Source organism: Hydractinia symbiolongicarpus, chromosome 8 (genome assembly GCF_029227915.1).
Source record: "Hydractinia symbiolongicarpus strain clone_291-10 chromosome 8, HSymV2.1, whole genome shotgun sequence".
NCBI lineage: Eukaryota > Metazoa > Cnidaria > Hydrozoa > Anthoathecata > Hydractiniidae > Hydractinia > Hydractinia symbiolongicarpus.
This window is the reverse complement of record NC_079882.1, coordinates 7,162,109-7,185,680: the sequence shown is the minus strand read 5'-3', so window position 1 is coordinate 7,185,680 and position 23,572 is coordinate 7,162,109. Positions and strand designations below refer to the sequence as shown.

General features: G+C 35.7%; 2 protein-coding genes across 3 annotated transcripts; both read left to right on the top strand.

Moving 5' to 3' along the window:
• Positions 1 to 137: 137 nt before the first annotated feature.
• Positions 138 to 17,840, top strand: LOC130653994 (DNA polymerase theta-like). The gene is made up of 11 exons (XM_057456495.1): positions 138 to 358; positions 3,772 to 4,019; positions 4,927 to 5,392; positions 5,651 to 5,799; positions 5,917 to 6,775; positions 6,922 to 7,137; positions 7,219 to 7,451; positions 7,824 to 7,982; positions 9,239 to 11,495; positions 15,077 to 15,237; positions 15,416 to 17,840. The coding sequence occupies exons 2-11, from the start codon at positions 3,810 to 3,812 to the stop codon at positions 16,871 to 16,873; spliced, it is 6,168 nt and encodes a 2,055-aa protein (XP_057312478.1). The 5' UTR covers positions 138 to 358; positions 3,772 to 3,809; the 3' UTR covers positions 16,874 to 17,840.
• Positions 17,841 to 19,618: 1,778 nt separating this feature from the next.
• On the top strand, positions 19,619 to 22,663 carry LOC130654006 (brain-specific homeobox/POU domain protein 3-like). Of its 2 annotated transcripts, none has more exons than XM_057456509.1 (2): positions 19,619 to 19,901; positions 21,173 to 22,663. In XM_057456509.1, the coding sequence occupies exons 1-2, from the start codon at positions 19,773 to 19,775 to the stop codon at positions 22,052 to 22,054; spliced, it is 1,011 nt and encodes a 336-aa protein (XP_057312492.1). In that variant the 5' UTR covers positions 19,619 to 19,772; the 3' UTR covers positions 22,055 to 22,663. The 2 variants fall into 2 exon arrangements, with proteins under 2 accessions (XP_057312492.1, XP_057312493.1); XM_057456510.1 differs by lacking the exon at positions 19,619 to 19,901 and adding an exon at positions 19,937 to 20,758.
• Positions 22,664 to 23,572: the final 909 nt, after the last annotated feature.

Genomic DNA, 23,572 nt, shown 5'->3' with positions numbered 1-23,572 from the left:
CTTGTATTTTATTCCTCGAACTTTCTTCGTTTGTTAAGTTTGATTATATTTTCTTTAGGAAGATCGCTGAGTCCGACCTTTTGATGTTACCTCCTATATTAGTTGATTGATGATGTATATAGTACGTCGGCAACCGTGCAATTTTAAGGCTGTCACTTTTAAAAAAATGGCGGCAAAAAACGAAACTATTTTAGACGGTTTTACGTTCCACGTTTTTTGCTTGAACAATCAAAAGTCTTTACTTTACTAATATGACTGCCAGAGAGGAAACCTACTAGAAAGTATCATCCCTAATAAAACATCTCGTTTCTCACTGACAATTCGTTATTACCAAGATGAAATGCTGTCATTATAAAAGGTAAAAAATGAGAATGTCTTTTTCTTTATTTTTTACCTGCAGATTTGTTTGTGTTTTTTTTATCATTTTTATATTTTTAATAAAAAAGGAACTTTTAGGCATCGCATTGCACAGTGTTATGAACAATGTGAACATGCAATTAGTTTATATTGTTCTGCCCGGATTATGAAACGCTCCCCCCCCCCCCCCCCCCGGATTATGTATGGCAGCTTGCCCTGTTTATAAACAGGGCAGAAAATGCATAATCGGGGCAACATAATCAGGACAGGCTGACTTAGGCTGGCTTATTTTATATGGCAGCTAAATAAATTTTTTTGGCACTTATAGAACAAACATATTTGGGGCAGGCCAGCTTATGTACAGCTAAGATTCAGACCCCCTCCCCCCATCTTTTAGCGGATTTCCGTCCGTGAAATACACACATTCGGATAAATCAGGGGGCTTGTTTTGTAAATAAAAGTTATCGGAATTGATGACAAGAGGAATTATGCTCTTGAACGACGAAGAATTTTCGGGCCACGAACACATTTTTGAAATTTCTCCATCCTTAGCGGATTTTTTTTTCAAACTTCAGACCCCCTCCCCCCTTAGCGGCGATATCCCGCTAATGAGGCCAAAATTTTTCTGGCAGGTTTTTATAGAACGAACATAATTGGGGCCCGCCGGCTTATGTTTTTATATTATTTCTCACTTGTAGAACGAACATATTCGTGGCAGGCTTATTTTGTTTAATATGTTTAAAGGCTTTTGCAGTCTCCAATGTTTGGGGTTAACTGGTTAAATCGTCCCCACCTTTTAAGAACATGCCAAAATACTTTCTAGGCGTGTGATCTTACGCACGCCAAAAACGATAATGGCGTGTGCAGAGGCGTGCGACTGCACGCTATTCCTCTCCAAGCCTGTATAAGGTGCTTTCAGAGTTTTATTCTCTCTTTCAGGAGGCTTAGATTTTTGTATCCATTTTTGTAGACAAACTCTAAATTTGGAAAAAGTATACCTGTGTAAGTGTGGTACAAAGAAGATCTCTGCAGACATCCAGCTTGTTTTCAGTCTTTTCATAATCAAAAATTTACATTTTTACCAGGAGAAAAAAAATTCATGCCAGCACTTTTTCCACACATTGGCTGTAAAGAAAAATCCTGGATATTATTGTATGTACTTGTATGTACTACTGGCAATATAAGTTGACTTCATCCCAAACATACCCTTTTTTTCTAATTGGTCTTTCACAATGCTCACCTCCCACTTTAAAACAACTTTATCTCGAAACACTCATTTAACATTAGTGTTTAAAAAAAATATCTCTTTTTTGCCTGATTTACAACAAACAAAGATAAATGAGCTACTTCTCTGCAAACCTGGTTGCCATCTTGAATAGGAGCTCATGCGCAAACTACTAACATTAAAGTATTTTTTATTGTCATTACGTTGCTTGCCGGTGAAATGATCAAAATTTCAATAGGGGAACTCATACAAAAATTATTCAGGAAAATTTTAAGTTTTGACGTTGGATTAATTGCTCCATCCAAAATTAAGTTGCTGTAGACATAAACGCGACTGTTAAGCCTCTATTGCTCAGCTCTTTAATATAACTAGCGCATCTCTGAGGAACTGTATGAACGAAAACCATTTCAATATAGTAGAGAAGTTATTGAAGTGGGGAAAACACAATTTCTTGCTTTTGCAAAACAAATATTCATTGTTCGATACTATATCATCATCATAATCATTCTCGGCTTAACGTCCGTTTTCCATGCTAGCATGGGTTAGATGGGGTATATTAATGAACCTCATCCAATCTGATCTAGACTTTGTTAGATCTAAAATCAACTTCCTCTGTATCAAGTCTGTCCTTATAACCTCCTGCCAAGTCTTTCTCGGTCTGCCTCTGGGCTTTGCCCCAGGAACTATCAAGTCTCTACACTTTCTTACCTAATTATCCCCCTCCATTCTTTCCAAGTGCCCCAGCCAATTCAATCTTCTTATCTGGATAACATCTTTAATTCCACGGATACTTAGCCTGCTTCTTAGCTCATCTGAACTCTTTCTGTCTCTCAGACTGGCGTTACACATCCATCTAACCATTCTCATATCATTCCTTTCTAAATGGTCAAGATCTTCCTGCTTCACTGCCCCTGTCTCACTACCGTACAACATAACACTTCTTACACAGGCCTCATACAACCTACCTTTTAACTCAATTGACAAGACTCTGCTAGTCAACAAAGGAAGTAACTCTCTGAACTTTTTCCAAGCAGAACCTATCCTGCAAGTAACACTTCTTCCAACACCCCCTTTACTGCCCAACATATTACCTAAGTAACAGAAGTTCTCAACTATCTCTAATGAGCCACTGTTGTACATTAAAGCTTGAAATACTTCATTCTCTACAATCTCACCTTTGCAATGCTTGCATACAAACTGGATGTCAGCTCTTAACATTCCACCAATACTACTGCATTTCTTATGTACCTAATGCTTGCAAGTCTAACAGAAAATTTAGTTACTACCAACCAACTACAAGGTCACACTTGGCTGCAATGCTACTAATCATGACTTTAGACTTTGCTGTGTTCACCCCTTAACCCTTTCTCTTCTAGTCCTTTCTTCCACTTCTCAAACTTTTCAACTAATTCTTCCATCGACTTTGCTATGAGAACCAAATCATCTGCATACAATAACTCCCATGGACAATCTGTTCTGAACTCCATCGACAGCGCTTCTAAGACTGGAAAAAACAACAAAGGACTAAGTACAGAACCCTGATGTAAACCAACATTTACACTAAATTCATCACTAAGTGAATCGTTAATCGTGACTGATATATGTTCTGAACATTTTAAGATAGACTTATATTAAAGTGGGAGGTAAGTTTTCAATGGTAGTAGCATAAACAAATTAAATATTTAATACTTTTAAACCGCTATATAATAAGAATAGTAAGAAAGAACCAGTGAATTGTCAGATCATTTTTTAATTCTATCATAACCAAGTTTAATGAAAAACTGCTTTGATTAATCTCCACATTCACACTTGATCAAAATGAAAACTCTGAAACCCTCAGGAATAGTTGGGGTTTGTTTTACTAATGCATTACTGGCTAATTTTTTTAATTTTAGCGATGGTGTTCCAAAAATACAATATATTTTAAGAAAGTAGCAAGACAAAAATAAAATTCTGCTCTTGGGCACATTTTACAAGTTGATTTTATTTGCTGTAGAACTTATTTTAGAACTTACTATTTAGATTTTTTCTTTATTGTAAAAGTTCCCTATTTTAAAACACTTTTCTTAGCAAATTGGATTAACCTAAAAAATTACTGAAAATTCAGAACTCTTTTATGAACATTGTGTTTGAATGGGAAATTTGGGATATTATTGCTCAAAATTATTTTTTAACATATTATATTTTAGTGGACCAGATATCAAGACATGATTTCCCATCGATCAACATGATTAAGAAGCTATCAGATACATGGAGACAACAAAAACACAGGCCAGCAAATAACCGAGATGGTAATAGAAGGAATCAGTCAAAAATACATCTTGGTAAAAACGTTACGTCATCTTTGCTCAGACCTTCCAATGGAAATGATGATAACAAGGCTGCACTAGATAAAGTTATTGTATCGCCGCCAATTAAAGTAAAGGAAGATACAATGGTAAAGCAGTTGTTTCATATTTAGATATTTTTTGGATACACTCAAGAGTGTGTCCAAGTAAAGGAAGTTTTTCTTGTAAGATTACAAGAAAAACTTCCTTTACTTAGGTTTTTACATATATTTGTAGGTTTTTATAATCTACTGTTTTAAGTAAAATTAAAGACTAACCTAAAATTATTTGTGTTTGGCTGAAGCTTCTTTTGTTCTAAAGATATTCACAATTAAATATGACAGAAAATGCTCCTCCTTAAAAATCTTTAAATGCGAATATTTGAGAAAGGAAAGAGGTTTTTAAATAACCTAAAGACTTGCTAGACACATTTAAAGCTCTCTAATCCAACTCAAAAATTATGAGCAAAAGGTGTTTCTTGTCACAATAAGTAGGTTTGATATCAACCTTCCTAACTTTCTGGCAATTGCTAATGTTAATGCTAACAGATTAAGAAAGGAGGCAAAAAAAAATCAATTTTCTGCCGATGCGAACAAATTTGAATTAGAATGGCTGGGTATTTATTACTGCTTTGGAGTAAAGAAAAGTGTGTATTGTTCATAAAAAATGTTGTTGCTTATAACACAAGAATAATAACCTGGCTTGTAACCCGGCCTTAATCACGTTTTTATTTGATGATTTCAAATACGTCATCAAGGCGAATCTGTACAGGTTTAATCGCAATGTCATTATGGCAGAATTTTGCAATTGCGTGCAGCCAAAATATCATTTTGTTACCAAGAAAAGGTCAAGTATTCAAAATCATTAAAATTTTGCTTAGGTGTTTATATTGTACTAGTTTGTATTATAAACAATTTGCTGATTCATTGAGCCTTCTGACTATACAACCAACATTCCTAGAAGATCTGGTTTTAGATAGGAAACAGCCTGTATTGATTCAAACATTTGTTTTTTTAGGCTTTGGGAATATCATCGTTGGATTGGGGTACAAGTGATTCATTAATTGAGCAAATTAAAACGCCAGGTGAAAAGTTGACTGAAAAGGATATTCAATCGTCAGCTGACTTAATAAAGCCACGCTTTACTCAGTTGTGTAAAAAAACTGGCATATCGAGCATCCTTTCTCCTGTTGGTGTTGCTAAATCTATCAGCCAAACATCCACTCCTATACCAATTGTTAATGAACAGTCTGCACGAAAAAAAGAGACAAAACAAAGCTTTTCGAACGATAAAATTAAAACCTCTAGACAATCTGGTCCGATTTTAAAAGATGGTGAAAAATCAAAAAGTTTGGATGAAAGTTTAAGTCTCTCCAACTGGAGTTTACCTGAAAGTGTCCTGGCAGTATATAAAGAGAAAGGTATCGAAAAAATGTTTTCCTGGCAACAAGAATGTTTGTTGACTGGCTCTGTGATGGAAGGAGGTATTGGTTTAGTTCTTGACTCCTTGTTTAAAATATATTTTCTTAGTGTCAGCTCTAGTTGTGCATATGACATATTAAGAATGTGAAATTTTGGAATTCTTTCTGTGTCAGAATCATGTAAAAGTTTTGTTACATCGGATAACCTGTAGATTGTTAGATTTAGAAATATAGTCTGTCCTAGTTGTTAGAGAAATTGTAAATTCCACTTAAAGCAACCCTCTTAAATTCTTACTATTTATTTTTCGTGATTATTTTCAGGTAATTTAGTTTATTCAGCACCTACTAGCGCAGGAAAGACATTAGTGGCTGAAATACTCATGCTTAAGCGCGTTTTTGAAACGAAGAAAAAAGCTGTGTATATTTTACCGTTTGTTAGCGTGGCTAGAGAAAAGATGTACAGCTTGAGGGTAAAGTTTATTGTTCATTTATTACTTAGTGTTATTATTTATTTACAGCTACAAGATTTTAATTACATCTTGAACAGTATTTTATCGCCTGTGTTTAATAAAATCATATTTTGTTAGGAACAATTTGAGGAAGCTGGGGTAAATGTTGGTGGATTTATGGGCAGCGAATCTCCTGCAGGAGGGTTCGCTGCTGTAGATATTGCGGTCTGTACCATCGAGAAAGCCAATTCCTTAGTAAATCGGCTAATGGAAGAGAAGAAACTGTCCTCCCTCACGTGTGTAGTTATTGATGAAATGCACATGATTGGAGATCCAAACCGAGGCTATTTATTGGAACTTCTCTTGACAAAAGTCAATTTCGTAGCATCTAGTACGTTAAGCACTGATAGTCAACCGATTCAGTTGATTGGAATGAGTGCAACGTTACCGAACCTCGATATGCTTGCGTCATGGTTGAACGCAGATTTGTATTTTACAGACTTCAGACCTGTTCCTTTAAGCGAAAGAATCAAAGTTGGCGCTCGTCTTTTTGAGCAGGATAACAAAGAGGTTGACAGAGTTAAAGATCTAGGTCCTATAAATGGTGACAACGAGGGAATCATTCCGCTTTGTGTGGATACAATAACAGAAGGGAACTCTGTTTTGATATTCTGTCCAACCAAAATCTGGTGCGAAAAACTTTCAAACACGATCGCCTCGTATTTTTCCATGAATCCTCATTTACTAGATAAAAAATCACATTGCTTTAAAAAAACGTTGGAAGTTATACAAAATAACGATGAATCTTATTTTGACGCCGTCCTCGATCAACTTCGACGTTCGCCTGTTGGATTAGACGAGACGTTAGAAAAGGTTGTAAAATATGGAGTGGCTTTTCATCATGCTGGCCTCACATACGACGAGAGAGATATTTTGGAGGGTGCGTTCAAGCGTGGTGTTTTGAGAGTGCTTGTGGCTACCTCTACTTTATCATCTGGTATGAAGTTTAATATTTTTACAGAACGAAGCTTCTTACTCCTGGAATAGAATACGTAGAACTTATTTCCTTATGAGGTATTTTTTGCTATTATGTTAGTTAAAAACATTGTTTACCAGCCGCCAGCATTTTAAATTCGTTTTTAGGTGTCAATCTTCCAGCACGACGAGTCATCATCAGATCTCCGATGTTTCATGGGAAGCTTTTGGATTCTCTTGTGTACAAGCAGATGGTTGGTAGAGCAGGGCGTAAGGGCGTTGACACGCACGGAGAGAGTATTTTAGTGTGTAAAAATACTGAAAAACAGAAGGCGCTCGGCTTGTTAAACTCTCATTTAAAGCCCGTGTACAGTTGCTTACTTGGTATACATGTTTCAAGTATCTCTTGTGTTGAAATGCCTTCAAAATTTTCTGATACTTTTCAAGCAACTTTTATCTTTTTAGGTGTTTCTGCTGGAGCAAAGGAGTTCAAGAGTATGAAGCGAGCCTTGCTAGAAGTTATTGCTGCAGGCGTGGCAGTAACACCAGCAGATGTGGAACGATATGCTCAGTCTACATACCTTCACACGTGTCTTTCTGTTTTGGAGGCGTATGATGCCGAGGGAGCTATTCATTGTACTATGAAGTTTTTGTTAGAAAATGAATTTATTTCTTTACGGAATGCTAAGCATCAACAGGTATTGTTAATATGTTTCGCGGTTTCGTGTTTTTTTTTTCTTTGAAAATTCACGAAATTAAAAGCCTTGAAATATCAGATTTTTTTTGCAAACGGCGGAAAAAATCTGCCAAAATTTTCAAACCGCACAAGATTCAACCACAAAGATTCATTCCGCGATTCTTAAATCTCAGATTTCATTCCTAAACACCCCTGTTGGTCATAGTCTGTATAAATAAACCCTTAAATCTTTAAGTGTGTATACAATGTCTAAAACGAGAAAAATTTTTTGGTGAAATTTAATTTTGATTATCTGTGAAAATAAAATCCCGAGAAATCCATTGAACTTATTAATTCCGCGAAACCGCAAAAAATTTCTTTTTCATTTATTTAGAGTGTTGAGGATGAGCCAGAAAGATATTTTTCCACTCAACTTGGTGCTGCCACACTTGCGTCTTCTTTATCACCTGATGAAGCTTTGGTTGTTTTTTCAGAACTTCAGAAGGCGAGAAAATCCTTTGTGCTGGAGAATGAGTTGCACGTGATTTACCAGGTTGATAATTTAGTTATTTGCATCGATATTTGTTTACGCTAATATTTTTTTTAATGCATATTTGATTAAGCTAATCTGGCTATAACGGACATGCGATATAGCGGACATGCTATATAGCGGACAATTTTCAGGAACTTGGCCGAATCATGGCAAAGTTACATAGAAAAACCTTTACATAGTGGACACTTAATAGGAGATATACATTTTTGAAACAGTGTGAACATCTCCCTCTCTATAGCGTACCCTTCATTTTTTCGGGAAAACTAAAAAACACGAATACATACTTCTTTGGGAAATGAATTGGAAACTGTTTCGAACTTGTACCCGCTGCTTCTTTCGCTTCTTGAAGTAAAAAAGCGCTGTTTGATAAGGTGATGACGCATAGCTAATGACGCGAAGAATATTTGGATTACATCAACCTCGTCCCTAGGGTATTTCTTACCTTTTTCTTACATTGGGACGGCGATTCGAACATGGACCCGGAGGAGGCTGGTCAGATATGAAACCTGATTTGCGCGGTTGTGTCGCATAATTATTGCGTCACAAAAAGTAAGGCGGTGAGTCTAGAACGAACAGGAAAAAGCTGTTCGAAATAAAATGACGGAAGAGCTGAAGCATGTTTTTTTTAAAAGTAAAAAAAATTGAATAAAAAGCATTACTAAGCAATGAAAGTACAAGAAAAGAATCACAAAGTAATACTGCTCACATGCAAATATTTCAATAACTGGCAAAGTTTATAACTAAAAAAGTACTTTAGTAAAATACACACAGCTAAACTGTTTGAATTTCAAGTAAGCAGCAACCTAAATAACATAATTGTATGTTTATACATTTGGGAAACAATCAAGGGCAATTATGCTTCGTATGAGAGGAATGAAAACAAACTCGCCGCACATATATGTGGCGTAAAACACCGAGCTCGCTTAACTCTTCAAGAGCATATATGAAACTTGGTACATTGAGACAACCACATTAAATATTACATCCAGAAAAACTATGCATTTGAGGGTCACGTGACGAGGCCTCCTGCAGGGCCGTGTTCGTCTCGCCGTCCCGATATAAAAAAGAGACAGTAGGCGCTGGGAACGAGGTTGCGGATTACATCTGTAAGTGTTTTTTCTCTAAAAAATTTTGTGCTTCCATGTAGTGGACATCTGATTATAGCGGAGAATTATTTCAGGAACCGCATGTGTTTGCTATACCCAGGTTGGACTGTATTAATTTATGCGTTTCTTTTTCAAAATTTATTTTGTTAGATTACTCCCATATATCTTCAAGACCAATGGCCTGATCTCGACTGGTATGCTTATTATAACATGTGGGAACGTTTACCTGCGCAATCCAAATACGTCGGAGAGGTGGTGGGTGTGCAGGAGAGCTTTCTTGCGAGAGCTGTTCGTAACAGGATTCAAACGAGAACCGAAACTCAGCTGCAGGTACTACGTCTTCATCGTAGGTTCTACGCTGCGTTAGTATTGCAGGATCTGGTGAACGAAGTTCCTCTACCTGTTGTAAGCAGACGTTATAAAATAAACAGAGGACTTTTACAGTCTCTTCAAAATTCATCTTCCACTTTCGCTGGAATGGTGACAGTGTTCTGTCAAAAACTGGGATGGACTTGTATCGAGCTGTTGCTTGACCAATTTCAGAGTCGCCTCTCGTTTGGTGTAAGCCGGGAGCTGTGCAACTTAGTTCGGATACCTCTGTTAAATGCGTTCAAAGCTCGTGCTTTTTACGACAGCGGATACCAATCTGTGAGTGCGTTAGCGTATGCTAGCAAAGACGACATTGCTAAGATTCTTCGTGATTCTGTCCCGTTTGAAAGTAAACAGACAGCAAACGCAAAGACATCGGCTTCGAGATACATTTGGCTGACCGGTAAAGAAGGATTGACAGAACACGAAGCAGCTGAGCTTATAATTGCTGAGGCAAAACGGATTTTAAACGCAGATGCAGTAGCCTTAGGAATTCCTATGGAGCACGTTGCTATGGTAACGAACACGTCATTAACTCATCGACGATCTTCAAATGGAAGCTCTAGATCAAGTTCTTCTGCGAAGAGAAAGTCAAGTCGAAATTGTATTAATGTCAGTGTGAAGAAGAAAAAGAAAACCCACAGAAAAACCCGTTCACCATCGGTGGATGGTAAGCTGGAAAGTGATTCAAACAGAGAGAACTCGTGCGAGAGTAACAATTCCGGCAGTAGTAAACAAAATTTACGAACTCCACAGGTAATTGATATGACCACAATTCAACCATTGACAGAAGTGAAATCTCAACGCAAATCTGTAGATCAATTTTCTGATCAGGAAGCCAGCTTTGAACTCCTAAATGGTTCTGACTGTTTAATCAATAGTCCTTCACCTTTAGCTCGCGAAAACATTGCGAAAAACGTTTCCGAAGAAAACAAAACTCAATTACCTATCGCAGAGAGAAACAATTTAACCATTCCTGTTGAATCTTCAAAGCAGGGCGATGAATCGAAGCGAGATATGATAGACGTGTCTAATGACTCCATGTTGTTTGTTCCTGGAAATCTTCTTGAACCACACGTGGCAAAAAGTACCTCGCCTGTTGATAATAAGCTGACTAAGAACGAAACTTCTTCCGAATCTCTGTTTGATTTTTCATTAAGAGTATCAGTATCTGATGAACTATCTGCAATTGAGGAGAACTTTGTGCCACCTATGAATTTGAAGTGTGAGTTTGATGAAGCTTCCAGTCAAAAACGCAACAGTGTAAAATATGGAACACGCGAAAACAAAGCAGATAATGTATTTGAGGCCATCAGTTTAACAGATAGTCTGATGATCTCACAAGAACTAAAGGTAGACGAGAAGACGTTACTGTTCACTGCAGCGTCAAGAACACGAGACGATATAGAAAGGTCAGTTGTCGGTCACGATGAAGTCTTCTCAGGTGAATTTATCATTATCGACGTTGCGTCATCGAAAGAGCTTTTCCTCACATTTCTTCAAGAATGGAAGAACCAGAGTTGCTTCAGTTTTTGTTTTGCATGTGAAAGTATCCCGAAAACTTCGAACACTTGTATAATTGGAAGAAAAGGGAAAAATGAGATCCAAAAACTCGATACTGCAGTCGTAAAGAGCGGGTATGTTTACGAAAACGACGAGTTTCGAGTTGTTGGGGTTGCTTTGTGCTGGGGGCAGAAGGATGCTTACTACATCAACTTCGAGCCCAATCCTCCTACTCAAGTAGAGTTGGATGACACTTCTCTTCCTCCAGCTGTTTGTGCAGAGCTGTCGTTACCATTACGTGTGAATAAAACGAGAGCCGTTTTCAAGGAAAATACAACGTCAGCAAAAATTGTAAGTTTTGATATGAAGGAACAAATGAAGCTTCTCTTTGAGTGTGTGGACTTTCTGCCCCCAGGCGATTGCATACAAGATCCGAAAGTGGCAAACTGGATGTTAAATCCGGACGAACGTCAAAAGAATTTACATTCATTAGTGAAGCAATTTCTGTCGGAAGATTTTATTGCGCTAGCAGAAGGTTAGTTGTCAATAATAATTATTAAAATGTTCGTTATTTCTGCTTAGACTGAGTTTGCTTATATCCTTAACATCTGACACTATCTGCAAATAAAACTCAACACCACAGATCATTAACCATCGCCAATATCCCTGTTTTTGCGATAAGCGATGCGTTTAGTCTTTTTTTTCTGTTATCCTTGAGATTTTATTTGTTGTTGTTGTTGTTGTTGTTTATGTGGGAGTTCACCAACACTGTGTTGGCAATAAACGCTTCATATATTTAAACTGACAGCCACATTTTAAGCGAGGATTTAGTGATTGGGTTGTATCAAAGACAGAAATAACATAAAGAAATCAACCTAATTTTTAAAGAGCGAATTAGATCGCGTGTCGTTGGAATGGAATTCTTATCCCATTTGTAGGCACACTTTATTAGCTGGAATACCAAACAAATTGTGTACCTAAAAGTTCAAGAAAAACTAAATCCATGCACACAGCTCTGAACTTTTATTGACTGTGGTTTCTGATACAAGGACAAAATTTTGCGATAAAATTTTGATGATTTGCGCCTTTACATTTCCAAAATAACAAATAACTGAATTTTGTACAAGGGATATAGAGAAAAAAACTCAATTTGTGTCCTTTTATTCGACGAAGAAGCCATACTGTCCACCGTGTCAGAAAAATGTCAAAAGAAAATCAGGAATGTCAGAATTTCTTCGATAATGTTATGTTTAAATGGTCTGAACTGTTGTCATTTTTTTCAAAATATTGACAAAGATTGAATTTCAGAACTGTTCTTAAAGTCTATCAATATGCTTATAATAAAATTTTAATTTTTTAAGGTAATTTAAGGTTCCTCCATAAGTGTGAAATTCCAGCCAAAAATAGCTAAAAAATGAGGAAAATAAATGGTAGAAATTTTGCTCAAAAAATGTCAGGAATGTCGGACAAATGAGAGTTGTGTGATTAGACTCTCTGGGAGAAACTTGTTCCATTATTACCACTTTTGTTGTTTGTGGTAAAATTATATTTCCTGCGAAAATAATACAAGAAAATAGGTAGATAACGGATGTGCTATGATAAATATTCACCTATGTATACACATCATCCGGATAAACTATCTGAGTTTATCGCTAACATTGCCGCACGTGGTGTAGTGGGTTCGTCTGCGGCTCCCAGTTCTGGGGACCGCGGATCGAATCCCGCTCACTGCCAGGCAGTATGTTAGTGATGAACAAAGTAGTTCTTTCAATATAAAATAGCTAGGTTGACAACGTACGCGCTGTGTTTTAACAATCCTACAGTTTGTGTACTATATGATCTGAGTACTATAAACATCTTGCACTATCACAATGGTGGCAAATCATTCGTACTATGGACTTCTTCCTGTCATTACTTCATCTCGTCAACTCTGCAACATGTCGATTCCTTGTGGTATTTACCAATTGTAAATGTTTTGAATAAAACAAATATGGCTGCTCTACTATCAGGAAAGTATTGATTGTAATCAGCGTGTTTTTGACTTAGTCACCTAACGTGCATGCCGTCCTTCCTGTAGAATTCTATTGTAATTGTGCATACAGTTGTGTTTATAAGAACATTAAGGTTAGGAATGGCTTTAGAATTAGAACAAAAAAGGGGAAATATATCTTTTTAAGGCAAAATTTATAGCGCAATCAATTCTTTCAAATTGCTGCAAATCAAACTCGTAGATAAAAAAAATGCTTGAAATATAAGATAAGAATATATATAAAATATAAAATAAGTAAGTGTGGAATAAATAAGAAGAAAAATTTATGCTTCGCGCATGTAAAAAAAGTGTAGCTTGGAGGTACCTCTGTGCATATTGTCATTTCTTCACTTTAATAATTTACCCTTTTCCTTTTTATTGCTGCTAAAATTATTGCCACTCTTATCGAATCTTCTATTTTCTCTTTTGTTGGTCGAGAAGAGTAGAAAAGAAACATTGTTTATTTGTAAAGTGAGTATGAACGCCTGTACTTAAAGAGGATATAACTTCTCTTCTTAAATTTCTACTCACAACAGTTGGGGGACGTGTTGAAATCACGTCTACCCTCTTCAAAAGTTAGGGAATGAGTTATGTTTGTTCAGGTGAGTAAAAGCATTCGCGCTCAAAATATCAAAGAAAGGATTTCTCGATAATGATCACGTGAGTAAAAAATGATAGAAGTAACCAAGTAAAAAGTGCAGTTAGTATTCTAACTCAGCGTAATTTTGGTCCACTTTATTATTTCGATTTCCCGATCGTAAGAAAAACTATGCTCGATCTCCTGGCTAAGTGATGGTATGAACAGAAAAAATTGATGAAAACGTCTTACTTTCTTGACATTTTAACAACTAAAAACAATGACATTTACCAATATTTCTTCTTAATAAAAGAAAATAAATGAGCAAAAATTAGCAGCAATAGAATTTCAAAAATAAAAAAGGAAAGAACGCTTAGCATTTTCGGATCTAAATTGGTTGTGTTAAATTCTCTATGTAATCACTTAGCCAGGAGATCGAGCATGGTTTTTCTTACGATCGGGAAATCGAAATAATAAAGTGGACCAAAATTACGCTGAGTTAGAATACTAACTGCACTTTTTACTTGGTTACTTCTATCATTTTTTGCTCACGTGATCATTATCGAGAAATCCTTTCTTTGATATTTTGAGAGCGAATGCTTTCACTCACCTGAACAAACATAATTCATTCCCTAACTTTTTTAGAGGGTAGACATGATCATGCCAACATTGTGCTCCTTGTTTGATTTTATTTCAGAGTTTGCTCCGAGCAATTTTGTGTTTATGGTAGACTAGCCATCACTCAATGCAGTAACATTGTGCGTAGAGTGTTTTACAGGCTGCATAATTTAACTTGTGTGTTCTAGGAAGACTGTTCGACACATTTCATTCAGAGCAATGAGTCTTTTAACCAAAAAATAACCTTCTTGACGCGTGCTTTGCCTGGTCTTATTAGAAAGACATAGAACATAGCTACCCCAACCCTCTAACTTTATAGCACTTTTCATGTGCGGAATTTGAGCAGTTGATAAGTTTTGTTTTTGTTCACTTTTAAATATTTGATGTTGTTTAACTTGTTCTCATGAATAATAAAGTAAGTTTAAACTGAAAAATAATTATTTTAATGGAAGGTAAACAAATAATATTTCGCATGTTAAGTAGACGTGGAATGTCGTAAATAAATAATGTTTCTAACAAAAATATACATAAAAAAGAAGAATTTTAATATTTATTGGAATGTTGGTTAGAGAAGAAAAATTAATTCTTAATTTCGTCTCAAAGTTTGACGTAGTGGATATTAAATATAGAAATAGAGGAGGTGTTTTTGCCCGCCCATAACAATCTGGCCGACGTCTTTTTGTATGCAGGCAGGTCAGACAAAATGACGTAATTAAACGTGGCGCTAGGTACATTTCACTGCTGATAAATATATAATTATTTCTTATCAATATCAAATGCATTCGGTACATAACAGATATCCCTTTTCTTTAATTTTAACACGGTGTGTTGATACAATTTGAGCTGTTTTTATATTGCTTCCACGATCTGCATTTCCTGTTGTTTTTTTTAGCTGCTGGCGGAGGCTTCGGTACACGCGGTCTTGGACTGGTACCGCACTCCCCAGGTACAGGAAGAGTACGCGCATGCGTGGAAGTTGTTTTGTGCTATCACTTGATGGATGTGCTATGGAAGAGATTGATCGACGAGAATTTGTCGCAACCTTTCCTGCAGGTGAAAAGTTATTTATAGGTTGGGTATATTATTGTTGTTTCACTTCACGAAAACTTTGAGTGTAAGTGTGATATAAGGCCCTGGGTACATAACGCCCTGAGTACACACAAGGCCCTGGGCAGATACTGCATGCAAAAACGCTGCTCTAATCTAATGGACCTATTGTTTCCTTTCTTAGATTGAAATGCCTTCTATAAGAAGTCTGGCTGTTTTAGAGATCAACGGGATTGGTTTTTCAAATAGTCAGTGCGAACGCCTTAAAGATACAATGAAAGCTAAACTGGAGAGCATCGAACGTGAATGCTACCAGTTAGCCAATCAAACGTTTTCTCTTACCAGCACTAATGATGTAGCAAGGGTTTTGTTTTATGATTTGGGGTTGCCTCCTAATGGTAATGTTGACGCAATCGCTCCACCCAGGCAAACCCGCAGTAAAACTGGAGCAAAGACAAAATATCTGAGCACTTCTAAAGAGGTATTAGAAAAGCTTGTCAAGTATCATCGATTACCCAAACTAATAATAGAATGGCGGCGTGTAAACAGTGCTTTAACCAAAGTTGTGTTTCCCCTGCAGCGGAAAAAAGCAACCGTGGCGTCCTTAGAAATGGATCGCATATTTTCTGAAGCACAATACCACACGAGTACTGGCAGAGTGACTTTTACAGAGCCCAATATACAAAACGTTCCAAAAGAATTTAACATAAAACTTCCCGTGTTTATCAGGGAGAGTCCACCCATTGAAACAAAAATGACCAAAAAGAAGCGAACTCACAATAAGAGTTTGGTTTCGTCGACGTTTCGAACAAAAATGGCGCCCGACCACGATCCGAACGCAGATTCGCCAGGCGAGGTGTTTGCTGTGAGTATGAGAGGCCTATTTGTGGCGTTTGATGCAGCTGTGTTGGTGGCTGCAGATTACTCACAACTGGAACTCAGGCTAATTTCGCATCTTTCTTCTGACGCCAAATTAATCAAAGTGTTGAACTCCTCAGCGGATGTTTTTAAAAGCGTTGCAGCGGAAATCCACCGCACGTCATATGATCACGTCACAACGTCACAACGTCAACACGCTAAACAGATTTGCTATGGTATAATTTACGGAATGGGACCGAAAGCGTTAGGTGAACAACTAAGTGTGTCTGAAGACGAGGCTGCGGTGTATATGCAGCAATTTAAGGATAGATATAACGGTGTAAAAACTTATGTGAAAAAGACTATCGAGTACGCTCGCAATAAAGGTTATGTTACGACTCTATCTGGTAGAAAGAGGTATTTAGCCGCGATAAAATCTGGAAACTTACAAGCCAAGGCACAAGCGGAGCGACAAGCAGTTAATACGGTTGTTCAAGGCTCGGCTGCTGATTTTGTTAAGAACGCTATGAATGCGATTGATCGGAAACTTACAAAAACATTTGGACATAGTTGTTTGGTGAAGAATAAGAAATGCGCCAAGCAGCGAGGAGCGTTTCTTGTGTTGCAACTCCACGATGAGCTTATGTATGAAGTAAATAGAAAGGATGTAGAGACAGTAAAAAATATTATACGTTTCGAAATGGAGCATTCCTTTGAATTAAGCGTGAAGATGCCAGTAAAAATGAAACTGGGTACGAATTGGGGAAATTTAAAAGACCTATGAAATGTTTGTGTTGTGTTTGGAGCTAGAATTGTGATTTATGTGTAAACAGATTTAACCTGTATAATATATTTTTAATTTCTGTATAATTATTATGTAAAAGGGCGCTTAAAATTTCCCGTTTGAAGTTTTATTGAATGAAATCGAACAGATGACATCACGGGTGTGAAGGTCTCCACCTCGTGTGTTATTAAATATTCATGTCGCTTTGTTGTATGTGATCTTCAAATGCTTATTAATCTTTCACAGGGCTAATCATTATACGATTAAGCTGATCAAATTCTTTCGATATTATAGTTTGTCAGGCTTCTTTGTTTTGCACAAAATCGGTTTTGAACAGCTATCACAAAAGCGCGCGAAATTTTTCGATAATTTAATTTGGTGTATATTTCCAATTTATTCAGAATGATTCAATGTGAGTTTAAAATAGATGTTTTATGACCGTTTAGAGTGTTTGTACGTGTGCTAGAAACAGGTTGCAAAGTAATGCACAAAAATTTACAACTTTTAAATACCTAGAAAAAACAAAACTTCTCTACCCCTCCTCAGGAGCCTCATTATGAAATTATTTACCGTGCTTATCAATATGTTATAACCAGATGTGTGAGAGGGCTTGAATAATGTAACTTTTTATTTTTCATTTTATATGTTATCATAATGCTTCCCCCTCCATTTTTAATGTCAGATGAACAAAAGGTTGTTGCATATTTTATTTCAATCGTATATATACTTAATTTTTCCTTCATTGTGCTAAATAAAGTTTTTTTCTCGATCGATATGTTGTAACAGCTAACCAAATGTTTTTTCGAGGAGGTCGTGAATGAAATTGTATTCGTAGTGGTAGTATTTCGTGAATTTTCATGAGTAATGACTCAATTTATATTTATTTTGAAATTAATTAAATTTGGTAAATTTACTGTAATCATTTCTGGTTTTATGAGAAGAAAAATATTTTTATTCCTTGGCGAAATTGATTGACAGATTTTTTTTTGAGCAAAATGGTTGTTGCACTGAGAGCTCGTACACTTGTTTCGAGCAAGATGAACACAGATACAGATCGTTTTTGGTGGATTTTGTTACATATTGTTGTTGCCTAAAATTGTCTTGATTTTCCTCTTTTGAAAGATGTTATTTTTGCTCTGTATCCCCAAGATGTTTTTGTTTTTTTTAACCAATCAATGAGAAAGAAAATTTACGCAGATAAATATAAATCGAAAAAGCAGATTTTTCCCTTTTTCGTTTTTATTGATTCAAGGAAAATCAAGACATGACCAAATATTTGAAACGTGCTCTTTCGCTAGTTACGAAATGTTTGAATCTTCAAATATTCAGAATTGAAATAAAATTCATCATTCATTTTATTTTTTTATTGATGTTTTGCGTTTGCAGGTGCCAGCTATATTATTCAGTCCTTATTCAGTTCAAGTTTTGCGCATCAATTCACCATTCATGTGAAATGTGTGTCATCGCTATAGGTTTTCAATGGCGCTATGAAAACCGCGCCTTTCAGGGGAGAGCACGAAAACTTTTTTACTGAAAAACAACTTGAAGAGAGAAATTCCTTTATGTTTTATATATAAAACTAACAAGGTTAAAAATCTATTCAGTTTTGGTATTATAACCAGTTTATAGATTTTCTGTGTTTTTTCTTTGTTTTTTTTCTGCTCTGTTGACATATTTTCTAGCTGGAGAACTTATTGCGTCATTTTATTAGCAAAACAGCTTAACTTCAAAATATTTTGTGTTCAACCTCTTTCCACACTTACACCGGGCAGACAACCCAGTGTTTTTAAACAATGCGCATTTGATCGTGTGGTATTGTTTGTTTAAAAATAACATGCCCGTGGGAAACAATATGTCGTATTGTTATATTGTTGAGGCGACATCAAAGAAAATGTGGAATATGTCGACAACAATGGCCGCCGTGTGATCGGGAGAAAAAAACATAAATACAACACATGTCTGATCAAATTTTTTCTCCCAGTTTTTTTTCTCTTTTTTACAACTTTTCTCATGACTCACTAAAAAAAGACGTAACGCTAAAGAAACAGTTTTTCCATGTCGTTAAATACGGAGTCAGTCTGCAATAAGGGATTCTATAGTTTTATTTATTAACGTATTTCATGTTAAATATTAATCAACTTTTTTTGTTTATTTTTTTAATGATCTTTTAATGAAGTCATTTCGATGTGATAACGCTTTTTCAACAAATGGCGACCCTGAAATTTCAATCTGTTTCCCAACGTTAATTAGCCTGATTATGGCATGATGTTTTGTTTTGCTAAAAAGCCGGCCTGTTTAATTGCCTTGCAAAAGCACGTGATCGATTCCAATGTGCTTTACGATTTCACTCACGATAATATTGCTTTTTCCTTCAAGATTTCTAAGCCTGGTTTTGTTTGTAAAATTTACGCTAAGTTTGATATAAAACATCTGGGCGATATTTTTTATCGTACTTTTCGCGCCTTTCGGTTAATTCCAAAACGTTTGAGTATTTTGCGTTTATTCATCTTCATAAGCTTTTGTTCACGCCTCGGTAACACGTCGCTACAAATGTTCTTTTTATGTAAATTTTTCTACCAATATGTTCTAATAGGATTCGGGAAATATGGCTTCACATCACACAATTTTTTTATGTCAAAAATGTTTCATAAACAATTTTAACTCATAACACCTGCCGTTTATGCGCGTGCGCATTGAGTATTTTAGTTGAGCTTTTATAGTAAGCTGTGGTCGAATGGGACAGGTGGTTTATTTTTCATAAACGTACGGCCTGAACAAGCATAGCAAAGTATATTTACGGTGCGCCGACCAAGGCTGAAGGTTGTATACCGGTAGTTTTAAAATAATACAGAAGTTAAGGTTTGTAAATGCTCGAGAAGCGCAAGAACCTGAGTTGAAAATGTCGCACATGTTTACAGCAGAAAACATTGGGAGAGATTTTTTAGCCAAAAGTTTGGGTGGTTTAGGCTCACGTGGACCGCCCTCACTTCTACATAATGGTACTGGTCACCCTAATATCGGTTCCCAGGTACGCAATTCTGTTATTTTCGTTTATTTGTTCAGTTTTGTTTTGTATTAATTTTGTATTATTCTTTCCTTTTCTCTGTATTATTAACAACGCTCTACAAAAAAAATGCATCAATATTTTATATGAAAGTTTACTGATCAATTTTTTTCTTTTATTTAAAATTAAAATTTTGCAGCAACATTCCTTGTGTTTTTAACGTTAATGTTTGCTTGCTTTAAACGAGAGAAAATAAAAATTTTAAAGAAAAGAAAAAGGAAGAAGCAGCGGTTAAATGTTCTCGATAAAACTTGGCTACAAAAAGTTTTCTATGTTTTTTAAAACTTTAGCTAGCTAGCTATCTAAAATAAAAAGAGAATTTTTGTAGTTTTTTGAGCTAACTAAAAAAAGGTTTGTTTTTTTAAAGGAAGACAAATGTTTGTTGTTCATTGTTGTTATAAAGAGAAAGTTTTCGAAGCAATCTGGCTAACTTTGTTGTGAAAATGGCCGTAGTCTGATTGTAAGGGTCACATATGGTATCTAGCCTAAAGTATTATATTGTGCGTAATTAGAAGCACAAAAGATTTTTTGAAATGAACAGAAGAATATACAAAAGAAATTTGCACAAAACACGTTGTTACGCGACAAGTTCAAAATTAAAATAAAAAAAAACAACACAACACAAAAGGCAATATATTCTACTTGAAAATATTGTGAAAAAGAAAATTTTATTTTATTCAACCACATTGTGAGAGCCGGACACGTCGTTTCGTTGTTCGACGGTTTAAAGTTCTAATATATAACGTCAAACGGGAATGAACATGGAAGATATTAAATCGCGTTTGCTAATCGAAGATAATAAAAGCTTGGCCCACAAACTCGTAAGTAAAAAAAAATATGCTTAAGTGAGTTTTTTTGAACATTAAATATTTTTGTGGCAAAAGGTTTAACATTTTTCACATAGTCATGTTTTTCATATATTTGATGTAGCTAGCGGCTTTTTACATATTTTGAAGAACGCTGGATAGAAACATTCAAATTCTTCATGTCTTTCATTAAAAATTTAAGACCACTATTGATTTTTTAACGACGCGCTACCTGCAACTCTATAACTCAATTATCTATTCAACATAATTCGTGTAGTGAACTAACGTGAAGTTTTGAAAAAACGCTTCAACACAATACTCAATGCGAGTTGTTTCTCTGTCAACCGTGCTAAGTTTGATTACGAATTCTGTTGCTACAGTAACCGCATTGCGTGCTTCATTTATTCAAGTTTTGTTGTTTTTCTTTAGGTATCCGGCATGTTTGAAAATCTCGATGAAAGCCATCTATTGTCCTCCCAATTAGACTCGATGGCAAAATATTTGCCAAAACAAGGCAGCGGGGCGTCAAAAATGCCAACAGCCTTTTTACATAGTTTACACGCAGCCAACCCAGACCCGCAATACGACCCGCATGATATATTGGATCAAATTACCGCAACTTTACAACAACCAAATGCTTCTGAAAATTCTTACGACCACCATCAATCAGCGGTCACTACAAACGCTTCAAATTACTCAAGCAGCCACCTTCTTTCACCCACATCCACCTCGTTTTCGTCATCTTTTAGTAATGGGAACTTCAGTTCCTTCAACAATACTTTTGCTGCAGCGGCAGCAGCTGCTGCTGCGGCCGCCGCACAGGTTGGACAAGAAAGCGAATGCACTCCGAGAGAATTAGAATGGTTTGCTGAACGATTTAAACAACGTCGCATCAAACTGGGAGTAACGCAAGCTGATGTCGGTGGTGCACTCGCTCATCTTAAACTACCTGGAGTGGGCTCACTTAGTCAGTCAACGATATGTCGATTCGAATCTCTAACTTTGAGTCATAACAACATGATGGCACTAAAGCCAGTGTTGTCCGCTTGGCTAGACGAGGCTGAGAGAGCTAATCGAATGAAATCAAAAGACAGTGCGTTCTTACCAAACGCCGACAAAAAACGAAAACGCACTTCGATAGGAGCAGCTGAAAAGCGTTCTTTAGAAGCATATTTTGCAATGCAGCCTCGCCCTTCGAGTGACAAAATCGCGGCCATCGCTGAAAAATTAGACTTGTCGAAAAACGTGGTCCGTGTTTGGTTTTGTAATCAAAGGCAAAAGAAAAAGAGAATGAAGTTTTCCGTTCATTAAAAGAAAATATTTTTAAAACTTCTTTACTCCTTGTATCTACTACAACTCATTCTGACAAGCTATATTCAACATTTTGAGAATCTGTTGTAAGGATGTCTCATAATGTTTATTCTAAATAAAGTTAGCTTTAAACTGAAATTTTATTGCTGTTTATTAGGTTAGACATAAGCAAGCATGGATTCGAGATTTGGAGAAAATAGTTTTACAATACACTTGGTTTTTTAGAAATTTTAGGAATCATTTTTTAGTTTATTTTGTCCGTATTTTTTGTCGTTTTTTTCTTTGACTTTTTTGTTATAATATTATTGTAAATAACTTGTAATATATACTTTTTATTGCACATTTCAATGTTGTAAAATGATGTATGAAAAACTTTTTATTTGTAGAACGTCCATATTGCAAAAAAATAAGTAAATATAAAAACATTGGTTTTTTTGGTTTTCAAAATGGCGGCGTATTTTTTTTTGTAATATACAATTCCAGCGTCGTCCTTGAAAAAAGAACACGTTCAAGATTTTCTTGTGTGTGCAGGAATGATGTCTGTTGCTCATTTTGTTTTGTATTTGTATGATACGAAAATAAACAGGGGGAAATAAATGTTTAACATGACCCTTTGTTATTTTTTTCTACATATTTTATAAGTTGATCAAGTTTGCTTGTTAGGTTCATAAAATATAAATGTAGTGTTTAAAGGTCAGACGGAGTGAAAATTTAATATAATTTTTTACATATATACGTTTAATATTTTGGGAAACTTTGGTTTCTTTCTCGAGAAAGAGGAAGTTTTGTTTTTAAGGAGAAGAGGAAGAAGAAGAAAAAATCTGCCGCCCTTTTGCGGTTCCCTATGCACCTGCTTTTTTTAACGTTATTGTTTTCGATTTGATGGCAAAACTTTTCTTCTCTTACTTTCAAAGAAAAAAAATATTTGTATCTACAACTTTGAATTGGGAGAGATTATCTGCTTTTTACAGACTTGTAATAAAAAAGCTAAAACTGTGTGAAAAGAAAAACGTTTTCTTCTCACTTCTCAGACCGCCAATGTGAAAAATCCAGTTCTCATATTTTTTTTCTTTTGAACAAACCACGTGGAGAACAATACATTGAAGGTTTTTTCACGACAACCGTTAACGATAATGTCGCTTCTGTTATACGAAAAGAAAAATAAGAAGAAAAAAAAGTATTTTCGCAGGTGAAAAGTATAAAAGGGAAAGATGCGGTGTACTCCTTTTTCAGCGGAAAGAAAAAAAAACGAGAAAAGTGTAAAAGGTGTAACGAAAATCAATAAAAAAATCTTGTTGCATTTTTCGCGGAGTACTTTTTTGTTTTTGATAAATAATGAAAAACAAAATAAATAATACATAAAAATTAGATTAATAAATAAAAATGCCTTCATGTTAGAGGTAAATAATTTAATAGAAAAAAGTTAGTCGACATCTGGGCAGCGTAGTAAATACTTTTTATACTGTATAATTATTACAAAAAGCTGTGGGTGCCTAAAAATATTTTGCTATTTTTCCC

Excerpts from the sequence above, each read along its gene's own strand:
- LOC130653994 (XM_057456495.1), top strand. The coding sequence starts at position 3,810 with ATGATTAAGAAGCTATCAGATACATGGAGACAACAAAAACACAGGCCA. Across the intron at positions 4,020-4,926 it reads AAGTAAAGGAAGATACAATG|GCTTTGGGAATATCATCGTT; the intron begins GTAAAGCAGTTG and ends TTGTTTTTTTAG. Across the intron at positions 5,393-5,650 it reads TGGCTCTGTGATGGAAGGAG|GTAATTTAGTTTATTCAGCA; the intron begins GTATTGGTTTAG and ends GATTATTTTCAG.
- LOC130654006 (XM_057456509.1), top strand. The coding sequence starts at position 19,773 with ATGTCGCACATGTTTACAGCAGAAAACATTGGGAGAGATTTTTTAGCC. Across the intron at positions 19,902-21,172 it reads ACCCTAATATCGGTTCCCAG|GTATCCGGCATGTTTGAAAA; the intron begins GTACGCAATTCT and ends GTTTTTCTTTAG.